The sequence below is a fragment of the Sardina pilchardus genome, chromosome 17, assembly GCF_963854185.1.
Source record: "Sardina pilchardus chromosome 17, fSarPil1.1, whole genome shotgun sequence".
NCBI classification, from domain to species: domain Eukaryota; kingdom Metazoa; phylum Chordata; class Actinopteri; order Clupeiformes; family Clupeidae; genus Sardina; species Sardina pilchardus.
This window is the reverse complement of record NC_085010.1, coordinates 25,535,100-25,554,649: the sequence shown is the minus strand read 5'-3', so window position 1 is coordinate 25,554,649 and position 19,550 is coordinate 25,535,100. Positions and strand designations below refer to the sequence as shown.

Here is a 19,550-nt window from a genome sequence, read left to right as displayed (position 1 = left end):
TCTTTATCAGGCAGAAGTGAGGGTGAGAGTATTTAGATTCATCTGCCGTTGGTTATACACAGTTCATACATATACATTTGTTCTACACAGTGTCCCGTGAGCAGTGAAAACAGACTCGTAGTAGAGGTCAAAGGTATATTGTCCATACACCTGAGAATTTGGAATTTGGTTGACTCAGCAGTACATACCTATGACCCTGTGTGTGTGTGTGTGTGTGTGTGTGTGTGGCCTGAGCTTCTAGTCTCACTAAACTTGTCTGAAGATCTGAGGGTGAATGTCAAGCTGACTTTGGTGGATCTCTCTCGCTCTCTCTCTCTCTTTTCTTTCTTTCTTTCTCTCTTTCTTTCTTTCTTCCTTCCTTTCTCTCTCTCTCTTTCTCTCTCTCTCTCTCTCTTTCTCCACAGGCCCGACAGTAACAACAAAGATGCGTGGCCGTCGTTACAACCGTCAGGGAAGACAGCCAATGGGCTGACAGAACACCGCAAAACCCCACCCTTGGACGGAGGCTCGGACTCCGACCACATGACGCCTGACGGAGTGGACTCGGACCTCGGCCTAGGCTCTGTCCCCGCCCTCTCGCCCTTCTCCTCGAACTGTGATCCCTCCAGGTAACCCGTCAGCCGTCGCCACTGATGGTCCTCCTCCTCTGCCTCGCTTCAGCCAATCAGGAATAAAGACCTTTTGTGTAAAATCCCATTGGTCCTTGTAATAGTTTTTACAAGTTTAAGTGTTGCATAGTTTATTACATATCCATATGAAATTATCCTACGATTATGTGTTGCGTATTCATTTACTGCTGACCCCAAGTCTGTCTCCCAAATCTTCTCAAGGATGTCTGACCACATAGACCAATATGAGGAGCACCTTGTGCTTAACAGTATTACGTTTCATAGTGTCTAGGGACACTTAACTATGAAGATAGGCAAAACTGACTATTCAAGTGGTGGAATAAGTGTGTGTCTGTGTGTGTGTGGAAGTTGTCTTGTCTCCGAGGTTCTGCACTGTCTCCTGTGCAAGCTGTTTTCTTTCATCACTCCCCGGCAGCCTGTGCTGTGCTCCCTGGCAGTTCATGCTCCACTTCTCTCCAAAACTACTCTGTGGCGCTGCAAAAAAAAAAAATAGTGCCCTACAAATCAAATTGAATAGAACCACAAATATCTTCCAGTCTGCGCAGCACTATTCCCCCCCCCCCCCCTTCTGCTCTGCGTAGCGCCTCCCAATGTCAAACGCTCGTTAGAGCCACAGCATCGTCCTGAGCCTGGCCAGCAGTGTGCAATGCGGTGCAGCGTTGGCTGAAACCTAGCGCTTGCTCGACTCACACAAACTGATGATGTCACACTCGCACTGACCTCATACCCCCCCCTCTCTCTCTCTCTCTTTCTCGCTCTCTCTCTTTCTTTCTCTCTTTCTCTCTCTCTCTCTCTGTTCCTGTGTCCATCTTTTTCAGCCCCACTGATAAATCTGCAGAAGCCATCAGCATAGGAAACGGAGACGCCAGCCAGCAGGTAACACGGCACACGATCACATGGACGTCTGCAAACACACATCAAAAGTTAACTTTTAGGAGCTCGCAATCCTCCACAGGATGTAATTGCCACGCTTGGCTCCCATAGTCTCCTTCTGTGTCACGGCCTTCCTAAGTTTGACAAATGCAGAGTGAGTTTGTTCTTCTCATGTCAGGTTTGATGTTAGCGACCCAGCAAAGTGTCTCTTTGAAGCACAATTACAGGTGTTTCGATCATGTACACCAGCCATACATATGGATTAGGGACCAGAAAAAAAAACTTGCAGTGTTTTTGTCCTTTTTTTATAGCTAAGAATAGCCGTTCTGTTCAGATCTTTAGAACTGCCGTGGTGATAAATGCATGTGTGTGTTTTTTTTGTGTCGTCTGTAATTTCCGTGCGGTTTCCCGTCCTCAGATCCCCAGCAGTGACTCGCCGTCGCCCCCGCCTGGCCTGTGCAAGCCCAGCCTGGTGGCGCCCATCAGCGTGCCCGGGCTGACGGCTCGCTCGCCCTTCGAGGGCGCCGCGGCCGAGTCGCAGTCGCTCTTCTCGGACAACAGCAACTTCCGGCACCCCAACCCCGTGCCCAGCAGCCTGCCCGGGTTCCCCAGCTCCCCGCACAGCGGCGGCAGCGACTGGCCCACCGCCCCCGAACCACAGAGCCTCTTCGCCTCAGGTAGCCCATCCTCCAGTTAGCCATCACACACACACACACACACACACACACACACACACACACACACACCGACAGGCAGACCGACAGCCAGCCATCACACAGAGAAGCAGACAAGTAGACAGGAAGACAGGAAGACAGACAGACAGAGCATTTCATTGTCAGTTTACATGCATATAAACTACTTAGTAGTGTAGTTCATTGGTCTCCAACAGTTAGCTGCCCACCTGTTTCTAAGCAGCTCTCCAAAACGTTTGATGAAGATGTTCATCATAAACTCAGTCACCTGGGGAAACATGTTAAAATTCCTATGAAATCAAATTCACGGTCTTAAAAGAGAGAGGGTAAATGAGTTGAAAGGAACTTTTAAAAAAGCATACAAATCTTATTCAGCAGTTTTGGGTGGAGATCATCTATGCGAATACATGGCATGCTACTATTAACATAAAAGCTTTCGGCTTTTATCCATTTTTGTCAAATTAGCTGTCGGAGGAAAAAAGGCTCTCGGCCATTTCCATTTTGTCAAAGTAGCTCTCAGAGGAAAAGAGATTGGAGACCCCTGGTGTAGCTCTTAAGTATCTAAGATGTTTATTCTGAAATCTAGAACTTAAAGCACTTAGAATGGCCAATCTGAAAGGGTCCGTAGCTAGTGCTTTCAGTTTGGGATTAACGCCTTGAATGTACAAATTGAGATTACATAGCAGTGTAAGAAGGAGAGACATCACACACACACACACACACACACAGACGTATTGGTATTTGCTACAATTGGAACTGGTGCTGCTTTTAAAGTCAGTTCTCGTGCTCAGCCAACTATCTGTATGCGTGACTTTCCTCAATAACAAATGCAAAGCACAACACCACTGCTAATCCCCAATATCCCTATGTGTCTAATCATCTCTAAATCCCTGCAATTGTATTGTTGCGACTGTAACTGCCATATATTCCGTCCTCATACGACCCCAAAGCCCAACGTAATGCAGGGTTTATGTAACCCCCCCCCCCCAACACTAAAAATAGATAAGTGAAATACAATACAGTTACCAAGCCACGTACAGTACTGTATATACTGAGTTGTAGTCCAACATGTACACTTAATACAACGGATACACAGTAGAATCCGGTAGAAGTATTCAAAAGAAAATATCCCCGATACTAAAAATCTAGTATCTTCTACTCTCATCTATACACATTAGCCGAGGCCCAGGCATAGTGGTCCTTGTCGTAAGTAATTGCAGTAGTTCACACTGGCGCCCTCACATTAGTTTCTGAAATGTTAGGTCTGTTCACAGCAGCCAAGTAGCAACCTTCTTTAAAGCAGCTCTGACTTTGTACTTCTGACCTGCAGGTGTTCTCCTGAGAGTGGGATCCTAATTATATTTCTCTCACCTTTCTCCTCCCTCCCTTTCCCTTCTCTTGGCTTGTCTTTTCTTACGCTCTCTGTTAAACTCTTCCTTTCTTTCGTTCTCTCTCTTCCTCTCCCTTCTCTCTCCTTCTCTCCTTCTCTCCTATCCTCTCCTTTTCTCTCTCTCTCTCTCTCTCACTCTTCTATCCTTTCTCCCTCCCTCTCTCTCTCTCCTATCCTCTCCTTTTCTCTCTCTCTCTCTCTCTCTCTTATATCCTCTCTCTCTCCTCTCCTTTTCTCTCTCCCTCTTCTATCCTCTCTCTCTCTCTCCTGCTCCTTGTCTCTAGACACCATCCCGGTGTCCTCCTCCACAGATTGGCAGGCGGCCTTCGGCTTCGGCTCGTCCTCCCAGCAGCAGCAGCAGGAGGACGACCTGGGCTTCGACCCCTTCGACATCACGCGCAAGGCCCTGGCCGACCTCATCGAGAAGGAGCTCTCCGTGCAGGACAAGGCCGCGCTGGTGTCCTCCTCGTCGGGTTTCGGGCTCCCGCACAGCCCCTTGTTCCCCCACCACCATCACCACCACCACCACCACCACCCGAACCACCACCATCCCCACCATCACCACCACCACCACCCCGGCCTACCCCCCGCCTCCCCCTCGTCTGCCTCTAAACTCGGGGGGCCTCTACCAGGCCCGCCCGGTGGTGCCTCTCACTTCCTCCTGAACTGTGTGCCCCCACAATCTCTTCATCAGCCCCCAACAAGATTCGCTCAGCTGCAGCTCCAACAACAACATCAACAACAACAACAACAACAACAACAGCAACAACAACAACAACAACAACAACAACAACAACAACAACAACAACAACAACACCAGCAGCAGCAGCAGCAGCAGCAGCAGCGCTCCATCTACAGCTCCTTTAGTTTCCCCGGACAGACCGCCACGTCCCCCTCGCACCCGGGCTCCGGTCCCGCTGCGGCCGCTCTGCCCCCGGCCGCCGCGTCCGTCTCCCGTCTGCCCTGGCTGGCGATGCCCATGCGTAACAGCCCCGCGCACTTGAAGCACGGCGCCGCAGGGCCCACCCCCACCACCACCACCACCATAGCCAACTCGCTCAACTCTGCCATCGTGCCTCCCTCCTTGGCCAGTGGCTTCTTGGACTTGAGCTTGCCGTCGCAACAGCTACAGCCGCACAGCACAGGGCTGGGAGGCATCCGCATCACAGGTGAGTGCACTGCATTCTGGGAAATGGAGGCCACTGTTCCGTGGTCACTTGTTGTCGAAGGGAAGAGCGCCACAAAGCCGCAGTGAGTTAACATGATCAGGAATAGATGCTTTTTAAATGACTTGGCAGACCAATTATCTCTCCATTTACAGATATCAGAGGTGTGAACTCAAGAGTTAGAACCTCATCATTAGTCATGCATTTTGCGTAAGGCTGTGCAGTCTACAAGTGTCCACCAGGTGGCAGAAGAGACTCGCACTCATTTTAAAAGTGACATCACATTCAGGGTGCTTTTCAAATGATGTGATGGAAATGTACAGGGAATAATTTAGCTGTGTCATGCAATCAAATAGCACACTGTCTCTTTCCAAACCTCTCAGCGTATTAAACCTAGAGACTCCTTAATAGACATGCATTTTACTGGATAGATCACAATTTAAACAGTATTTGCTGGTTTGCAGTTTCATTCAATAAACATTCCTTTTAGGAGTATGGTCTGGCATTTGGCTAAACCGTGTACAAGATCTGATATGCTAAGCCAGTGTTTTTCAACCACTGTGCCGTGGCACACTAGTGTGCCGTGACACATTGTTAGGTGTGCCGTGGGAAATTATCCAATTTCACCTAAGTGGTCTAAAAAAGAGTGAATAGAAATAATTTTCTTTGTGTTCATTTGATTCCTATTCAAGACACTTTGACAAGAATGACTTGATATCATTAATGCGGGCAACAGATTTTTATTTAATTTAATTTTCCATAAAATTTCATTTTATTTAACATTTTCGGCTGGTGGTGTGCCTCAGGATTTTTTCAATGAAAAAAGTGTGCCTTGGCTCAAAAAAGGTTGAAAAACACTGTGCTAAGCAGACATGGGAATTTAACCTCGTAGGCTCGTAAGTCTTGAGGGAATCGGACCATATTTCCAGCACCACCTTATATTCAGTCCCTTAGCCCATAGCACAGGGATGGGGCACAAGCTGCTTTTCTGCACAGTGCATCATCCGGGTGAACTGGTCTTGACTGTAAGAGGAAGTTTAAGTGTGGATAGCCTCAGGACATCGCCGCTACTGCGGCGCTGTGCCCTTTTTTAGGTTGTGGTGAATGCCAAGTGTTGCCATCCGGATGAGCAGGCTGTAGCTATCCCATCATCTAACCTTAGTCATAACTTCTGAAGGGTACATCAGAAATGCCTCAGACAAGAGGAAAAGGCTACCTGCTGACATTTCACCAAAGTCATAACCCCCCTGCAGTCTGCTTTTTTGGCTGGCTTTCTGGAACCTTCCAGATTTATGAGTGAGAGCAATAAAAACAGGTCTTCACCAGACGGATGTTCACTCCAGGGCATCTACAGAGTTTGGCTTCATGGTCCGCGACACACACACACACACACACACACTCACACACACACACACACACAGAAAGAGAGCTTTGGAGGGCTGTGTATGTAACAAAGACGAATTTATACTTTCCTCTAGGGTGGATCTTTTCATGTTTTTTCCCCTTTTCAATTGAGTAAAGCGTTGTTCTGCTCGCAGCCTTGCTCCAAGGCAGTGTCTTAGTTTTGGCACAACTCTGCCTTTGCATGTCTTTACTCCTTCTGTGCGGTGGGGTTCAAGCAGTGGTTGCAGAGACACAGGGCTGATCCTTTTTTTTTGGAGTGTGTGTGTGTGTGTGTGTGTGCACAGCATCACGTTTTCATTGTAACATCGTGAACGCGCCGCTTGTGTCACGTCGGGTGTGGCCAATCAACGCCGATTATCACGGAATCTAACTGTTACTGTGCATTCATACCGAAACCGTCAAAAGCGTCAAAATCGCTGGTGAAGCTCATAGCGCGACGCTCAACCCAGTTCAGCGGTGAAAGCGTCAAAGCCATGAAGTGAAACATTCGAACAAACCATAAGCAGCAATCCTGAGAGTTCGACATTCCGATTGGTTGACGCCGAACCGTGTCATAGCTCATTACCATAAAGTTAACTGAGGCTCAACTTTTTTTTGACGCCTGTGACGCCCATGAAGCCACGCTCACGCCCCAGAACGCCCTTTTGACGCCAGTAACGCTGATTCTCCATAGAAAATTAATGATTTTCGGCGCCCCTGACGCTTTTGACGGTTTCGGTCTGAATGCACAGTTACAGCAGGAGACACTTGGTGAGCAGAACGCTTCTCGGCGCTAAGTCAGGTACAGGAGCTTTCCTTACGTGAATGATTCTTTCCTCTAAAGCCCAGTGCAGATTAGCTCCTCCACCTGTTTGGCTGTTGCTGAGAGATTCTTCGCATTCTCACGGGTCTCCCACACCAGCTCTTAAGCCCTTTCCACTGGCTATTGAAGCAAACCCCGGCGTCCCCATTGGCCGCGCAGGATATGCCGGCCCCTTCCTATTGGCCCGTCTGTCGTTGCGGCCCCGGCAGCAGGTGGATGAGTAATGCCTGGATGCGCTCCCGTTCACTTTCAACCTTGTGTGTTGACCTCAGCAGCGGCAGCAGCAGCGCAGCGAAACCAGAAGCGGACGCCATTGCCGTGTCAAATACTTCATTTCCTGTGTGCCCGCCCCTCCGCCCCCCCTCTCCACCTTTACCCAGAATCCCCCTGATGTTTCAGAGGTTAGACGTTCAGAGTCCAGCCTGATGCCAGACTCTCACTCTTAAACATTTCTGATATCCATCTTCCTCTTCCTTCTTCCTCTTCCCCCTTGGTCGTCTGAGCTGATGCAATCGCGGGAATACAGAAGGATTGATTGAAAGGCTGCGTGTGCCAGGCTGCTCCCGGGCTCCTGGTTTGGACCTGGAGGAGCGAGAGGCCAGATGTATTATTCACCAGCAGTCAGACCACAGACTGCAGAAATAGACCAGGAGGCAAACGCCCTGGCTGGCTGGCTGGCTGGCTGTCTGACTGTCCGTCTCTCTGTCCGTCTCTCTGAAGCATTTACGCGAATATACACACACACACACACACACACACACACACACACATGCACGGTCTTCTCTTCTTATGCATACACTACACTGCATGAAAAGCTCAAGCAAGCACTGTTAACCGATGGAAATAGTGAGTGTGTGTTTTTCTCCAGTAGTTGAGGGCTGGTGTGTTTGTCTGTGTTCCACTGTGTGTGCGCACAGCCGCACACACATGTCTGTCTTTGTCTTTGTGCATGTGTGTGTGTGTGTGTGTGTGTGTGTGTGGGGTCCTTTTATATTCCCTTTCTGCAAACGTCTCATTAACAATTTAGAGTCAGCAAGGCTGGTGCACTCCGAACAGGAGGGATCGCTCGTTAAATGAGTGGGCAACCATCGATGGAAGAGACCCCTGTTGGTGAACTGCCGGCCTCCGTCAGATTAAGCCAGACCCCCCAAACCTGTGGCTGTCAGGCTATTGTCTCATCATAGAATATGCCTGGGCAATATCCTCCTTGTGCTGTGGTTGAAAATAATTGTGAATGATGGTGGCTTTGTGTCCTGTGCAAAGAGAACAAGACAAGGCTTTTAAAATATTTACCAGTAGCAGACACTAGCTTGGCGTAAGCTCTGATGTCTAGTACGCTAGAACAAGGCATGTTGACTTTTGAAAGGGACACTGTTGTCCACTGTATTTGCACTGGAGTGCACTCTGCTCCCGCCCTCTTACGTACTTTCGCTCAATTTTCATTTCCCTTCAGTACGTCTTCTGGGTCTGCGGTATATTCGCGGGTTTTCTCCGAGCGGACAGAGTAGCTGAGAACGATGATGTTGGGGTCGTGCGCTAGTTTGAGCATGACTCACTGTACGTCACGACCAAACGTTAGCGATGGATTATGGCAGATCCAGAGTGGCTCTGGGCAGATCCAATATTTTTTTTTTTTTTTTTTTTTTTTTTTTTTTTTTAAAGTATATTTTTTGGCCTTTTTGCCTTTATTAGTATAGGACAGTGAAGAGGTAGACAGGAAACAAGTGGGAGAGAGAGATGGGGTGGGATCGGGATATGACCGCAGGCCGGATTCGAACCTGGGTCCCCGTGGGCACTCGGACCCGTAAATGGTACGGACGCTGTAGCCTGCTGTGCCACAGCGCCCCCAGATCCAATAGTTTTAAACTTCAACAGAGTGCCCTCCTTCAAGGAAATTGATGCTTGGCCAACGGAAAGTGGCTAGACTCTCTGTACATTATGAAATGTACGAGAGTCTGGTAGGACCTACCAGGCTACACTACCAACCTTGCACACAGTGCACGGACTTTTTTTTTTATCTACACGGTTGCCAGTTGGAGGTTTCATGAAGGCAGTACATCACCTTTGGCATGACCTTTGGCCTGTTTGATACTCTGCTACCAATCATACGAAATGGCACCCAGCTATGCTCCCGTGATTGGATCTGGTAGTGGACTCGTATCCGAGTTGCCCTCCTCCCAGGAACGGCTTATTAAACCCACCCCAGGAGACCAGGCTGACCCCCCAGCTCCACTGCCAGGGAGTAGGGCTGAGTCCATCATCCCCAGACCCAGTCAGAGGCAAGGCCCATCTCTGATGCCAGAGGAAATAATCTCCCCCTCCACCACCTTCCACCCCCCCCCCCCCCCCGTGTTAAAGCTGCAGACATGGTACAGGCTAGAAGCATCAAGGGGAAAGTTGTGATGAACATTGAATGCTTGCTTTGCCCATATATACCCATCGCTCATTATGCCTTTTATTGTGCCCTGTTGCTCCATTGTGTGGTGCCAGAGGCAACACTCCCCCCGTCAAATACAGGAAATAAATGGAAATAAAAAAGGCCATTGAACAACTAAAGTAAATACACTCAGCAGACACTCATTGATATTGAAATATATTTCTTTGTTGATTGAGTTAATTAGCGCAAGTCATGATGGTGCCATATATTTTTTTTTATTGCTACTTCTTGATGATCCATTTGTGTTGTCCTTGAAGCAGCAAATCTTTGTTCTGCTTCTGCTTTTTAGTCCTATTAAGCTACGGAATGTTTTGCACTAAATGTTAATGAACATTCTGCAACCAAGAGAATGAAGACCATGTATCATTTTCTCATTGCTGTGGCGTCATGGTTGCCACATTAACTGATTGAGATATAAGGAGAGATTAATCATGTAAACTGAACCTGGCTATAGCCAAGTATTTGCAGTATACTGTAAGATGGTGGGGGGTATTTGTCCTACAGTCAAGTATTTGGCCAGGGCCCTCATTTATCAAGGCTGCTATGCATAGCAACGTTGTGTAAAAAGAGCTGAAATGTGCATACGCATCTTTCAACGCAAATGTCGAGATTTATAGAGGAAAACCTTTTCAAAAAGCCGTTGCTTGCCTTGTGTGAACAGAATGCAAAATGTTGGAGCCCATAACTGGGGTAGAGTGCATCATGGGTGCAACTGTCATGTTCTACATTATCTCACACTCTGCAGACTCCCTTCTCCAAGTTGACATGACCGCCCCATCTTTCCAATCAATGATTTTCCAATAAGATGCTTGTTATACATGTTGGCATAATCATGAACCATTTTGCGTTGACTGTTTTAATTGAATATGGTGGAAGGAGTATGTGAAAGGGGGTGGTGCGTGTACACACACAAACCATTCAACGCAGATTTGGTATGTATGTGAAAGTGGGTGGTGTACTTTGGTATGCATAAACCAACCACCTGCGTAAAGTTGTGTGCTGCATCATGGTTTTATAAATCCGATTATTTTTGTCCATATGTAGACTCTGAAGTTAGGATGCATTTTTCTGAATTTGGCCAAGTATTGAGAGCTGAGCTGAAGGGTTTTACTTTTGCGATGTGGATGGTTTCTGGTTGTTATTGAATCCCTGCCCCCACGGCCTTGGACTGGCACTGCAGGAGCCCTGTTCTGTGATGGCCTCCCCCCCATGAGACTGCCATAGGTAGGGGCGATCTGGGAACCGAGGAGTTGTCTAGAACGGGCTTTTTTTTTCTCTCTCTTCCACTCCGCTGCCGCGAGAAACACGGCTTGACTTGGCGCGGTGCGGCGGAGGACGGGGCGTGCGCTCGGGAGAGTTGGCCGGTGCGCTCGCCAGCTGTCGACCTGACAGGTGCGACACGTCAGAGAGAAAAGGGCCGCCGCTTCACAACTGAAGTGTGGTTCATAAGTCAACAGCCTGAGGCTCACCCCTCCACCCCCCCCCCCCCCCCTTCCTACTCCCATATCCTCTCAATAGCCTCCCTCTGGATGCCTGTCCTGGGCAGCGCAGTTGGTTGTGTGTGTGTGTGTGTGTGTGTGTGTGTGTGTGTGTCTGTGTTTGCGATTGTGTCTTTCTTGGACAAAGAAAACCGCTCGCGGGTCTTGTGGGAGAGGTTTCTATGTCCTGCAGTCAAGAATGACGTTCGATGGACCGCGTGTCACCATGCTTGCTTGCGCTCTTCCTTTTGAAACGCTCTCCCTCTCCCATATTCTCTTGCCATCTCACTTTCACTCAACTTCAGTCCTCTCATATTTACCACTCACAGCCTGTCAGGAGGGAGAATAGAGGACAGGAAAATAAGTAAACAGTATTCCTTGCATTCCTTGGTTTTGATAATTGTTAAGTGTTAGTTTTGATTCGAATCTAACAACCAGACATCAGCTCCCCATTGGAAAGACACAGACGTTATAAAAATATTAGAAACAGACACACATATATTTTTCTTCTAGCTATACAGTATATAGTCAAAGCAAAAATATATCCATTATATGCAAAGGTGGCACTGTGTTTTGGTGTTTTGTCATGCACTGCGTCTTGTAATGTATTATACATTGACACAAAATTGCCAAAGTTCAACACAAAATACTTACAGTGCCTATAGAAAGTTATCATACCCTTTTGAAATAGTTACTTTTTTTGTCTTACAGCCTGAAATCAAAACCCATTTTAAAAAAAAATCTTTTCCAGTTTTATTTACAAATGTAGCTGTACAACATCAAAATAATGAAAAAAAAGTCAACAGTTCTGAAAATTAATAAAAAATTAAAAACTAGAATAACAGGGTTGGAAAAGTCATCATACCCCTGACTTAATACTTTGTAAAACTTCCTTTTGCTTTCATTACAGCCATCAATCTGTTTGGATATGTCTCTATTATAGCTTTGCACACCTAGATAGGGGAATATTTGCCCAATTTTCCGTGCAGAAATGTTAAAATTTAGTCAAATTCTGTAGGGAATGGCGATGGACTGCTCTCTTCAAGTCAATCCACATATTTTCTATAGGATTTAAGTCAGGGCTCTGACTTTGCCACTCAAGGATATTCACCATCCTATCCTTAAGCCACTGCTTTGTTCTTTTGGCAGTATGTTTAGGATTTTTGTCGTGTTGGAAGGCGAATGACCTCCCCATCCTCAGCTGTTTAGGAGAGGGACGCAGGTTTTCCTCAAGAATTTTGGTGTACTTGGCAGCATCCATTTTCCCTTCTATCCTGACCAATTGCCCAGTCCCCGCTGAAGTGAAACATCCCCAAAACATAATGTTGCCCCCACCATGCTTCAAAGTAGGTATGGTGTGTTTTGTGTGTGTTTGGGTGTGTATTCTGTGTTTGGTTAGCGCCTGGAGCTCAGTCCAAAAACTTCAATCTTAGTCTCCAAAAAGTTCGATCTTAGTCTCATCTGACCATATAAGCTTTTTCCACATGGTAGCAGAATATTCCAGATGTGTTTTTGCACTGAACTCCAAGCGCAATGTTTGGCGAAAACCAACACAGTACACCACCCAAAACACACCATACCTAGTGTGAAGCATGGTTGGGGCAACATTATGTTGTGGGGATGTTTCTTTTCAGCGGGAACTGGGCAATTGGTCAGGATAGAAGGGAAAATGGATGCTGCCAAATACACCCACATTCTTAAGGAAAACCTGCGTCCCTCTCCTAGACAGCTGAGGATGGGGAGGTCATTCGCCTTCCAACACGACAATAATCCTAAACATACTGCCAAAAGAACAAAGCAGTGGCTTAAGGATAGGATGGTGAATATCCTTGAGTGGCAAAGTCAGAGCCCTGACTTAAATACTATAGAAAATATGTGGATTGACTTGAAGAGAGCAGTCCATCGCCATTCCCTACAGAATTTGAGATTTCAGAACTGTTTACTTTTTTTTCATTATTTTGATGTTGTACAGCTAAATTTGTCAATAAAACTGGAAAAGATTTTTTTAAAAATGGGTTTTGATTTCAGGCTGTAAGACAAAAAAAGTAACTATTTCAAAAGGGTATGATGACTTTCTATAGGCACTGTATATTGTCACAGTCTTGCTCACTAGCAGGTCCATGTGAAGCAGTTAATAGCAAAACTGTGTTTTGAAGATAAGTCGTCTTTGCTCTCCTGATCAGTTAAGTTGCGGTCAGTTAATGTGCACATTCTTTCCAGAAGTAACCCATTTAAATAGCAAAGTGCAATTGCAAATGCAGATTTGTGTATTGTATTAATTATAAAACCCAAGATAAAGTTGCCGTCACATAGGTTATGTGGGACTTGAAAACTTGTATGAGCTTCCAGTAGGAAATGGATAATGTGGTGAAGAACTCTTCACTTGCTCCGAGTGTCATGCATATTACTTACTGCAAGTGGAACTGAGAGCCTAGATGTCTGGCAGTGGATGGATTGGTCTCTACATTTGGATGAATCCTCATTCTCTTTATTCCTCTTTTTTTTCTTCCATCCCTTCTTCAATCTATCTTTCTTTCTTTCCTCCCCACCCCCTTTCTCTTTCTCTCCTCTCTTCCCTCCATCCCTCGTTCACTATCCCTCTCTCTCTCCTCCTCCTCCTCCTCCTCTGTGTCGTCCTGCAGAGAGCAGTGGCTCGGTGGAGAGCATAAATGTGAAAGAGTGGCAGGATGGCCTGCGCGCACTCCTGCCCAACATCAACATCAACTTCGGCGGTCTGCCCAACTCCTCGTCTTCCTCTTCCTCCTCCTCCTCTTCCTCCTCTTCCTCCTCCTCTTCTTCCTCCTCCTCCTCCTCCACCAGCGTCAACCACACGGGGGCGCCGTCCAGCACCTCGGGCATCTCGCACAGCCTAAGCTGGGATGGCACAGCCAGCTGGATGGACCCCGCCATCATCACAGGTACCACAACCCAGTGGGAGAGGAGGAGAGAGTGCTACTGTAGGTGCTGACCCAGTGGCCTAAAGGAAGATTATGTTGATGATGGGCAACAGACTTTGGGGAGTGGGTGGGAAATCGTGCAATTTGGTGCAAATGGTTCCTGCACAGGACTAAGATAGTTCCTTCACTGTCCAAAAAAAAAAACATTACGGGAGAGATGGTGGGTTTGGGTGCCAGTGGTTCCTGCACAGGATTGATGTAGTTCCTGCAAAGACCAAAAAATGACATTACAAATGATTCCTGTATTGGACTGAAAGTGTTTCTGTACAGACAGAATATAACACAGCTTAACACTTACAAATGGCTCTGTACAGGAGGGGGCTACAGTAGACAGACTAAGCTAGGTGCCTAAAGGAAGATGATATTGATAGTCGAAAGGGTTGGGCAATCACTGGGAACATATTTACCAAAGGTACTGATTTGTTTGCTATGGCTTAACCTCTATTAGGCCCTGCATTGACTTGTGTGCAGGGATGGAGACACAGTCGTTTCTCATTTGTATGTATTTGCACAGTCAGAAGCCCGGAGGCATTGGGCAATAGCCCGGGAATAGTGGACACAGTTTGGGGGTGGATGGTGTGTGTGTGTGTGTGTGTGTGTGTGTGTGTGTGTGTGTGAGACTGTGAGAAGGGCCAGGAGCATGGCAAAGGAGTCGGAATATGGGAGAGCGTGTGTGTGGGGGGGGGGGGTTGGCCAGACCGTGACGTGGCCTTGGGTGAGGATTGGCTGGAGCCGTGGTCATTAATGTGGCAGCGAGCGCCGTGTGGCGGCTACTGATGCTGGACGCCAGGCGGACGGACGGAGGGAGGGACTCGGAGAAGGCAGGGGCCGGGCTGTGGCCGCAGGGGCTGCTCGATTTTGGGAGTTTACCACCAGGATGGCCAATTAAGCAAGCCGAGCCAATCAATGTGTGTGGCCAAACATATTTGTGTGTGTGTGTTTGTGTGTGTGTGTGTGTGTGGGGGGTTCAAGTCCAGTGCATGGTAAAAGGCCCAAACCCCTGTCATGCAGATCCCAGCAGCTCGGCTAGTGGTTGACTTTTTAATGGGTAAATGGTGTGTGTGCTTGCGTGTGTGTGTGTGTGTGTGTGTGTGTGTGTGGCATGAGCTATATCTAGGTCACAGCAGTTGTGCCGCCAGCCCTTCTGAGTTTGGCTAGACATGATTAACGTTGCAGTGTTGTTTTGGTGTGTTTGTGGTTCATTTCATTGTAATTTACTAAGGGCCAAGGACTGGCACATAAAACAAGTCGACCAAACCACTGGTTAAAAATCAGTGTGGAAGGAAACTAAAATGGAATATTTCAAGTGCTCTAAAAAAGTCTCATTAGGAGCACAATCCTTCTCTCCGGTAATTTAGTTTAGGACACTTTCCATCAGAACTGATCACATGGCAATTAAAAAAGATAAAGAAGAAAAGTCAAATCCAGCCAGCCATTCCAACTACTCACTTCCACCAAATGCCTTCTCCCCCCCCCCCCCCCCCCCCCCCCCCTCCTTTTAAGTGCCCTTTTCACTTAATGTCACTGGTTTTTAAAAAAAGGCAACGTTTTGAAAGGGCAGAGAGCGAGGACATGTGTTCAGGTCAGGTGAAAATATTCAGCGGCTCAACACTAGTGGGTCCAGTTGACACCAGGGCCCGCTGCTGGAGAGGATAATTGACCGTATAATTGAGTGCCCGTCACATTCCTGCTGCACCAGCTGCCATGCCGTAGTGTGATGTTCCTGAAGCCTGTAGAGAGGAGATTTGGGTTGGGCTGTTATTTGGGATTTGGGAGTTCAGAAATGATTGGTGTGAATAAGGGGGTGGGGGTGGGTTTGGTAATGAAGCATTCTCTCTCTCTCTCTCTCTCTCTCTCTCTCTCTCTCTCTCTCTCTCTCTCTCTCTCTCTTTCTCTCTCTCTCTCTCTCTCGCTCTCTCTGTTTTCTTTCTCTCTCCGCCGAACTCACAAATGTTTTTTTAATGAATCGAAATGGACGCAACACTAAGAACTTTTTAATAATTGGGCGTGTGTTCAATTCAAGAACCCGTGGGGTCAGACAAGCGGGTCCAGAGATATGCAAAGGACGAGGCAGACAAACAAACAAAATAGACAGACAGACCGACCGACAGACAAACATGGAGACAGATGGGTGTTGCATTATAAATAGACATTCCCAAGTTGCGGTGTTATTTGGGAATGTGGAGTCGAGGAGGAGAGACTGGGGCGAGAGCGGAGACTCGGGAGTAGAGGCGTCGTTGCTGATCAGCAGTGGAGTCACGCTCGCCTCGTCTGGCTTCTCCCAACGCCTCCCGTCCACATCAGTCATCCATCAGGGGTTGGCGGAATTAATGGCCCACAGCGAGAGCTCCGGGGCCCCGGAACACTAAGCTTTTCCGAAGTGTGGCAGCAGAGTCGGCACACACTCCACCCGACACACACACACACAGACACACACAGACACACACACAGTCCCCTCCATCTTAGCCCCCTCTCCTGTGGTGATTTATACCTGTGCACCTGGGCGATAATGAGCGCCAGTCCACCATGACCCACGGGATGGTTTAAATGTGCCTGAGCCCAAAGGCCGACTTCAGGGCACCTCCTCCCAAGAAGTTTGGAGGCAGCTGCTGTCTGTGTGTGGCATTCTGGGAAATCAGTGGGAATCGTGTCCAGTCATAAACAGTGTGGGTCATTTATTGGGTCATTTGGAGTTTTTAAATGAGCGTCGCCTAACTCTGTTTTTCTCTTTTTGTGTGTTTTCTGCCCTCTTTTGCTCCCATCCCACACCCTGTCCCCAAACTCTCAAACTCAACTCTTCCTCTTTACATCATCTCATTCTGTCCATCACTCACTGCTCTTCCTGTCTTTTCTCTCTCTCTCTCTCTCTCTCTCTCTCTCTCTCTCTCTCTCTTCCCCCCCCCCCCCCCCCCCCTCACCCTGCTTTCCATTCTAATCCAGGAATCCCGGCATCTTCGGGCAACAGTATGGACTCGCTCCAGGACGATAACCCGCCGCACTGGCTCAAGTCACTGCAGGCGCTCACCGAGATGGATGCTCCCTCCTCCTCCAGCGGCATCTCGACCACCGCTGGCCCCCTCCAGCCCCCCCACACCAACGGGCCCTTCGGGGCCTCCCTGCCCCTCCACAGAGCCGGCTGGGCGCCGTACGCGGTCCCGTCCTCAGCCAACGCCCCCAGCCAGTTCCACTCGCCACCCCCCGGTTTCCAGAGCCCCTTCAGATCCACAGCTCAAACCGCCACAGATCTGCTACAGAGCGCTGGCATGGACCGACACTAGGGACAGTGAAACTCCCCAACCCCCCACCCTACACATCCACTCTAGCCCTACAGAGAACACAAAACAACACACATACACACACAGAAAAAACCGAATCAGTACAGACAACTATTAACAAAAGTAATCATAACAAGATTATATATTCATATTTCTTTTCTTCCTCCTTCTGGTGTCTCGATCTCTTCTTTCTTTTTTTTATTCTTTTCTTCCTCTCCGCCTCCCTTCTGTCTTTTTTCGTTTGTTGTTGTTGTTGTCGGGGTTGGCCTGTCGGCCTTACGACCTGCCTTCCAGTGAGCCCTCCCGAGTCAGTCTGACCAACATCTGATCGCACACAGCTAACTGGCCTAGCTCTCCGTACCGACAGCCCCTTAGGGAATCGGCGTTCGTATTTTTAACCTGCTTAACACGGCTAAACAACTGTGCTGTTAACCAGAATGTAGACACCGCCTTGAGTATGATTCAAACTGATAAGGATAGAACTGGAAACGATTTTTTTTTTTAAATTAAAGAAGCAATTAAGGATGGCTGGAAATAATGTTTTCAGAGCTGATTTGTAAGTGTTTAAACAGATAAAAGAAAGATGAGCCTGCCTTGAAAAAAGCCAAAAGAGAGTACTTGTCTATTGTCTGGCCAGAGCAATAGGTACCTCCCGTGGGCTCAATGCCCAGCTTCTTATGCCTTAATCAAGTTGAGTTCTGCAGCAATCACAATCTTTGGTTTTGTGATGGAATGAGCACTTGTTTGTTTTATTATGATCAGTTTTAATTGTCTTTATGTCGTAACGAAAAACGGAGAAGAAAAATTAGAAAAAGAAAAAAAAAGAAAAATCAAGACGCAAAAAGGAATTATGCAGAGGATTGAGAAAAAAAAAGCAAAAGCACTTTCTTTGAGGGTTTAGGCTCTTATACACATGTATGTACTGCTAACAGGAGAGGAGTCCTGAATGTTGTCGTCTTGTATGAGACGGGCATGGACGTGAACGCTAGTCTGGCCTTTTGAAGAGGTTGAACTCCTGTGTCAAGCCCCGCACGTGGTCTGTGTGGAAGCGTAGCCTATGGATGCATGTCCTTAGCCCCAAGACCCTCCCACTGATGCGATACGATTGGATGAGAGAGTGTTTTGTGTTAACACGCCCCTCCGCCTGATTGTGACACCACTATGGACCTCTGTATCAGAGGGTAGTGTCTTGCAAAGCCCAGGAGGAGTGGGTGGGTGTAGCAGGGGTTGCCTTAATTTAGAAAAGGACCTTGGCATACAGGGGTGTGTCACTCCTTTATATGAAAAAAGGCAGGGGACAGACGTAGAATGAGGGGGTACCACTGTGTGGTGCCCATCAGAACTGGCCCCTTGGTGGCTAAAGGGGGTTGGCATGGGCAAAGCACAAGGACACAGCACTAATCCGCTCTGGCCAGGCCTCAGCCCTGCGCCCCCTTCCACTCGGTTGGGCCACATAGAGACCAGCCTGGAATAGCAGCAGAAACCAAGAGAAATGCAAGGTGAATGTAGTCAAAGATGGCAAAAAAAATAAACAAACAAAAAATAAATAATGGTAGGTGGACCATTTAGCGTATCCGAGGAAATAGTTTTATAAGAATAGGGGAGGGAGGGGCAATGAAACTGAACGCAAAACAAGTGTTTGCCACATGGGCACTGCAATGATGAATAACTTTATTTTATTTTTCTTGAAGAGCGGGTGAAAGATTAGGACTGGGTTAAACACAATCATGCTCTCGTTCTCTGTGGTGTGTGTGTGTGTGTGTGCGCTGGTATACTCCAGTGGTCTCATTAGCCTGGGCAGGTTTGGAGTCTTGGAGGCAGTGTCTGCTGAAATGGCAGACAACAAGAAAAAAAAAAGCGAAACCCTGGGCATCCCGACAGAGGAGGGCGGGTGCTATCTCCTCACCCTATTCTCTCCCCTCTTTCCTCCCTCCCTCACTCTCTTTCCTCTCCCTCCTTCTCTATATCTCTCTTTCTGTTCCACCTTCAGTTTTTCTTTTTAATGATCTTAGATCCTTTCTCTCTGTGTAGGTTCTTGCCAACTGTTCAGTATTCCACAGTATTCAAGAGGAATAAGTCAGTTATTTTTTTTCAAACAGAATCCAGTGCCGTTAACTATGGATTTACACAAATTCTAAACAATATGAAAGATTGAGACGACGAGCTAAAGGAGTTGTGCCTCGCAACAGGTCTTGAAGGAAAAGAAAAAGAGAAAAACTAAATCTTAAATAAAAGAGAAAAACATCATTTAAGCATTTGAGTGTTTATTTCTTAACATTTCTTCTTCCCTGATTCATAGTTCACTTCCCGGCGGATGTTGACAGCTGATAGATAATGGCAATGTCCATTTCATAGAAATCAACAGATTCCAATCTGGTGCTAATTGTATTCGTGTGAGGGACACTTTGGTGTCCAATGGGTGTCCGTCATTATCTCGTTCTCTATCA

The 19,550-nt window shown here is 47.5% G+C and overlaps 1 protein-coding gene across 3 annotated transcripts in view; it reads left to right on the top strand.

The window, feature by feature from the left end:
- Positions 1–19,350, top strand: part of cnot4b (CCR4-NOT transcription complex, subunit 4b) — a 44,082-nt gene extending 24,732 nt beyond the window's left edge. The window contains exons 8-13 of one of the 3 annotated variants that reach the window (XM_062517655.1): positions 414–608; positions 1,448–1,505; positions 1,921–2,179; positions 3,869–4,753; positions 13,514–13,789; positions 16,769–19,350. In XM_062517655.1, the coding sequence (XP_062373639.1) occupies positions 414–608; positions 1,448–1,505; positions 1,921–2,179; positions 3,869–4,753; positions 13,514–13,789; positions 16,769–17,106 (2,011 nt within the window). In that variant the 3' untranslated portion in view covers positions 17,107–19,350. Of the gene's footprint in view, positions 1–404; positions 609–1,447; positions 1,506–1,920; positions 2,180–3,868; positions 4,754–13,513; positions 13,790–16,768 lie in introns of all 3 variants that reach the window. The other 2 variants (XM_062517654.1, XM_062517656.1) reach the window with 2 other exon arrangements.
- The last annotated feature ends 200 nt before the right edge of the window (positions 19,351–19,550 follow it).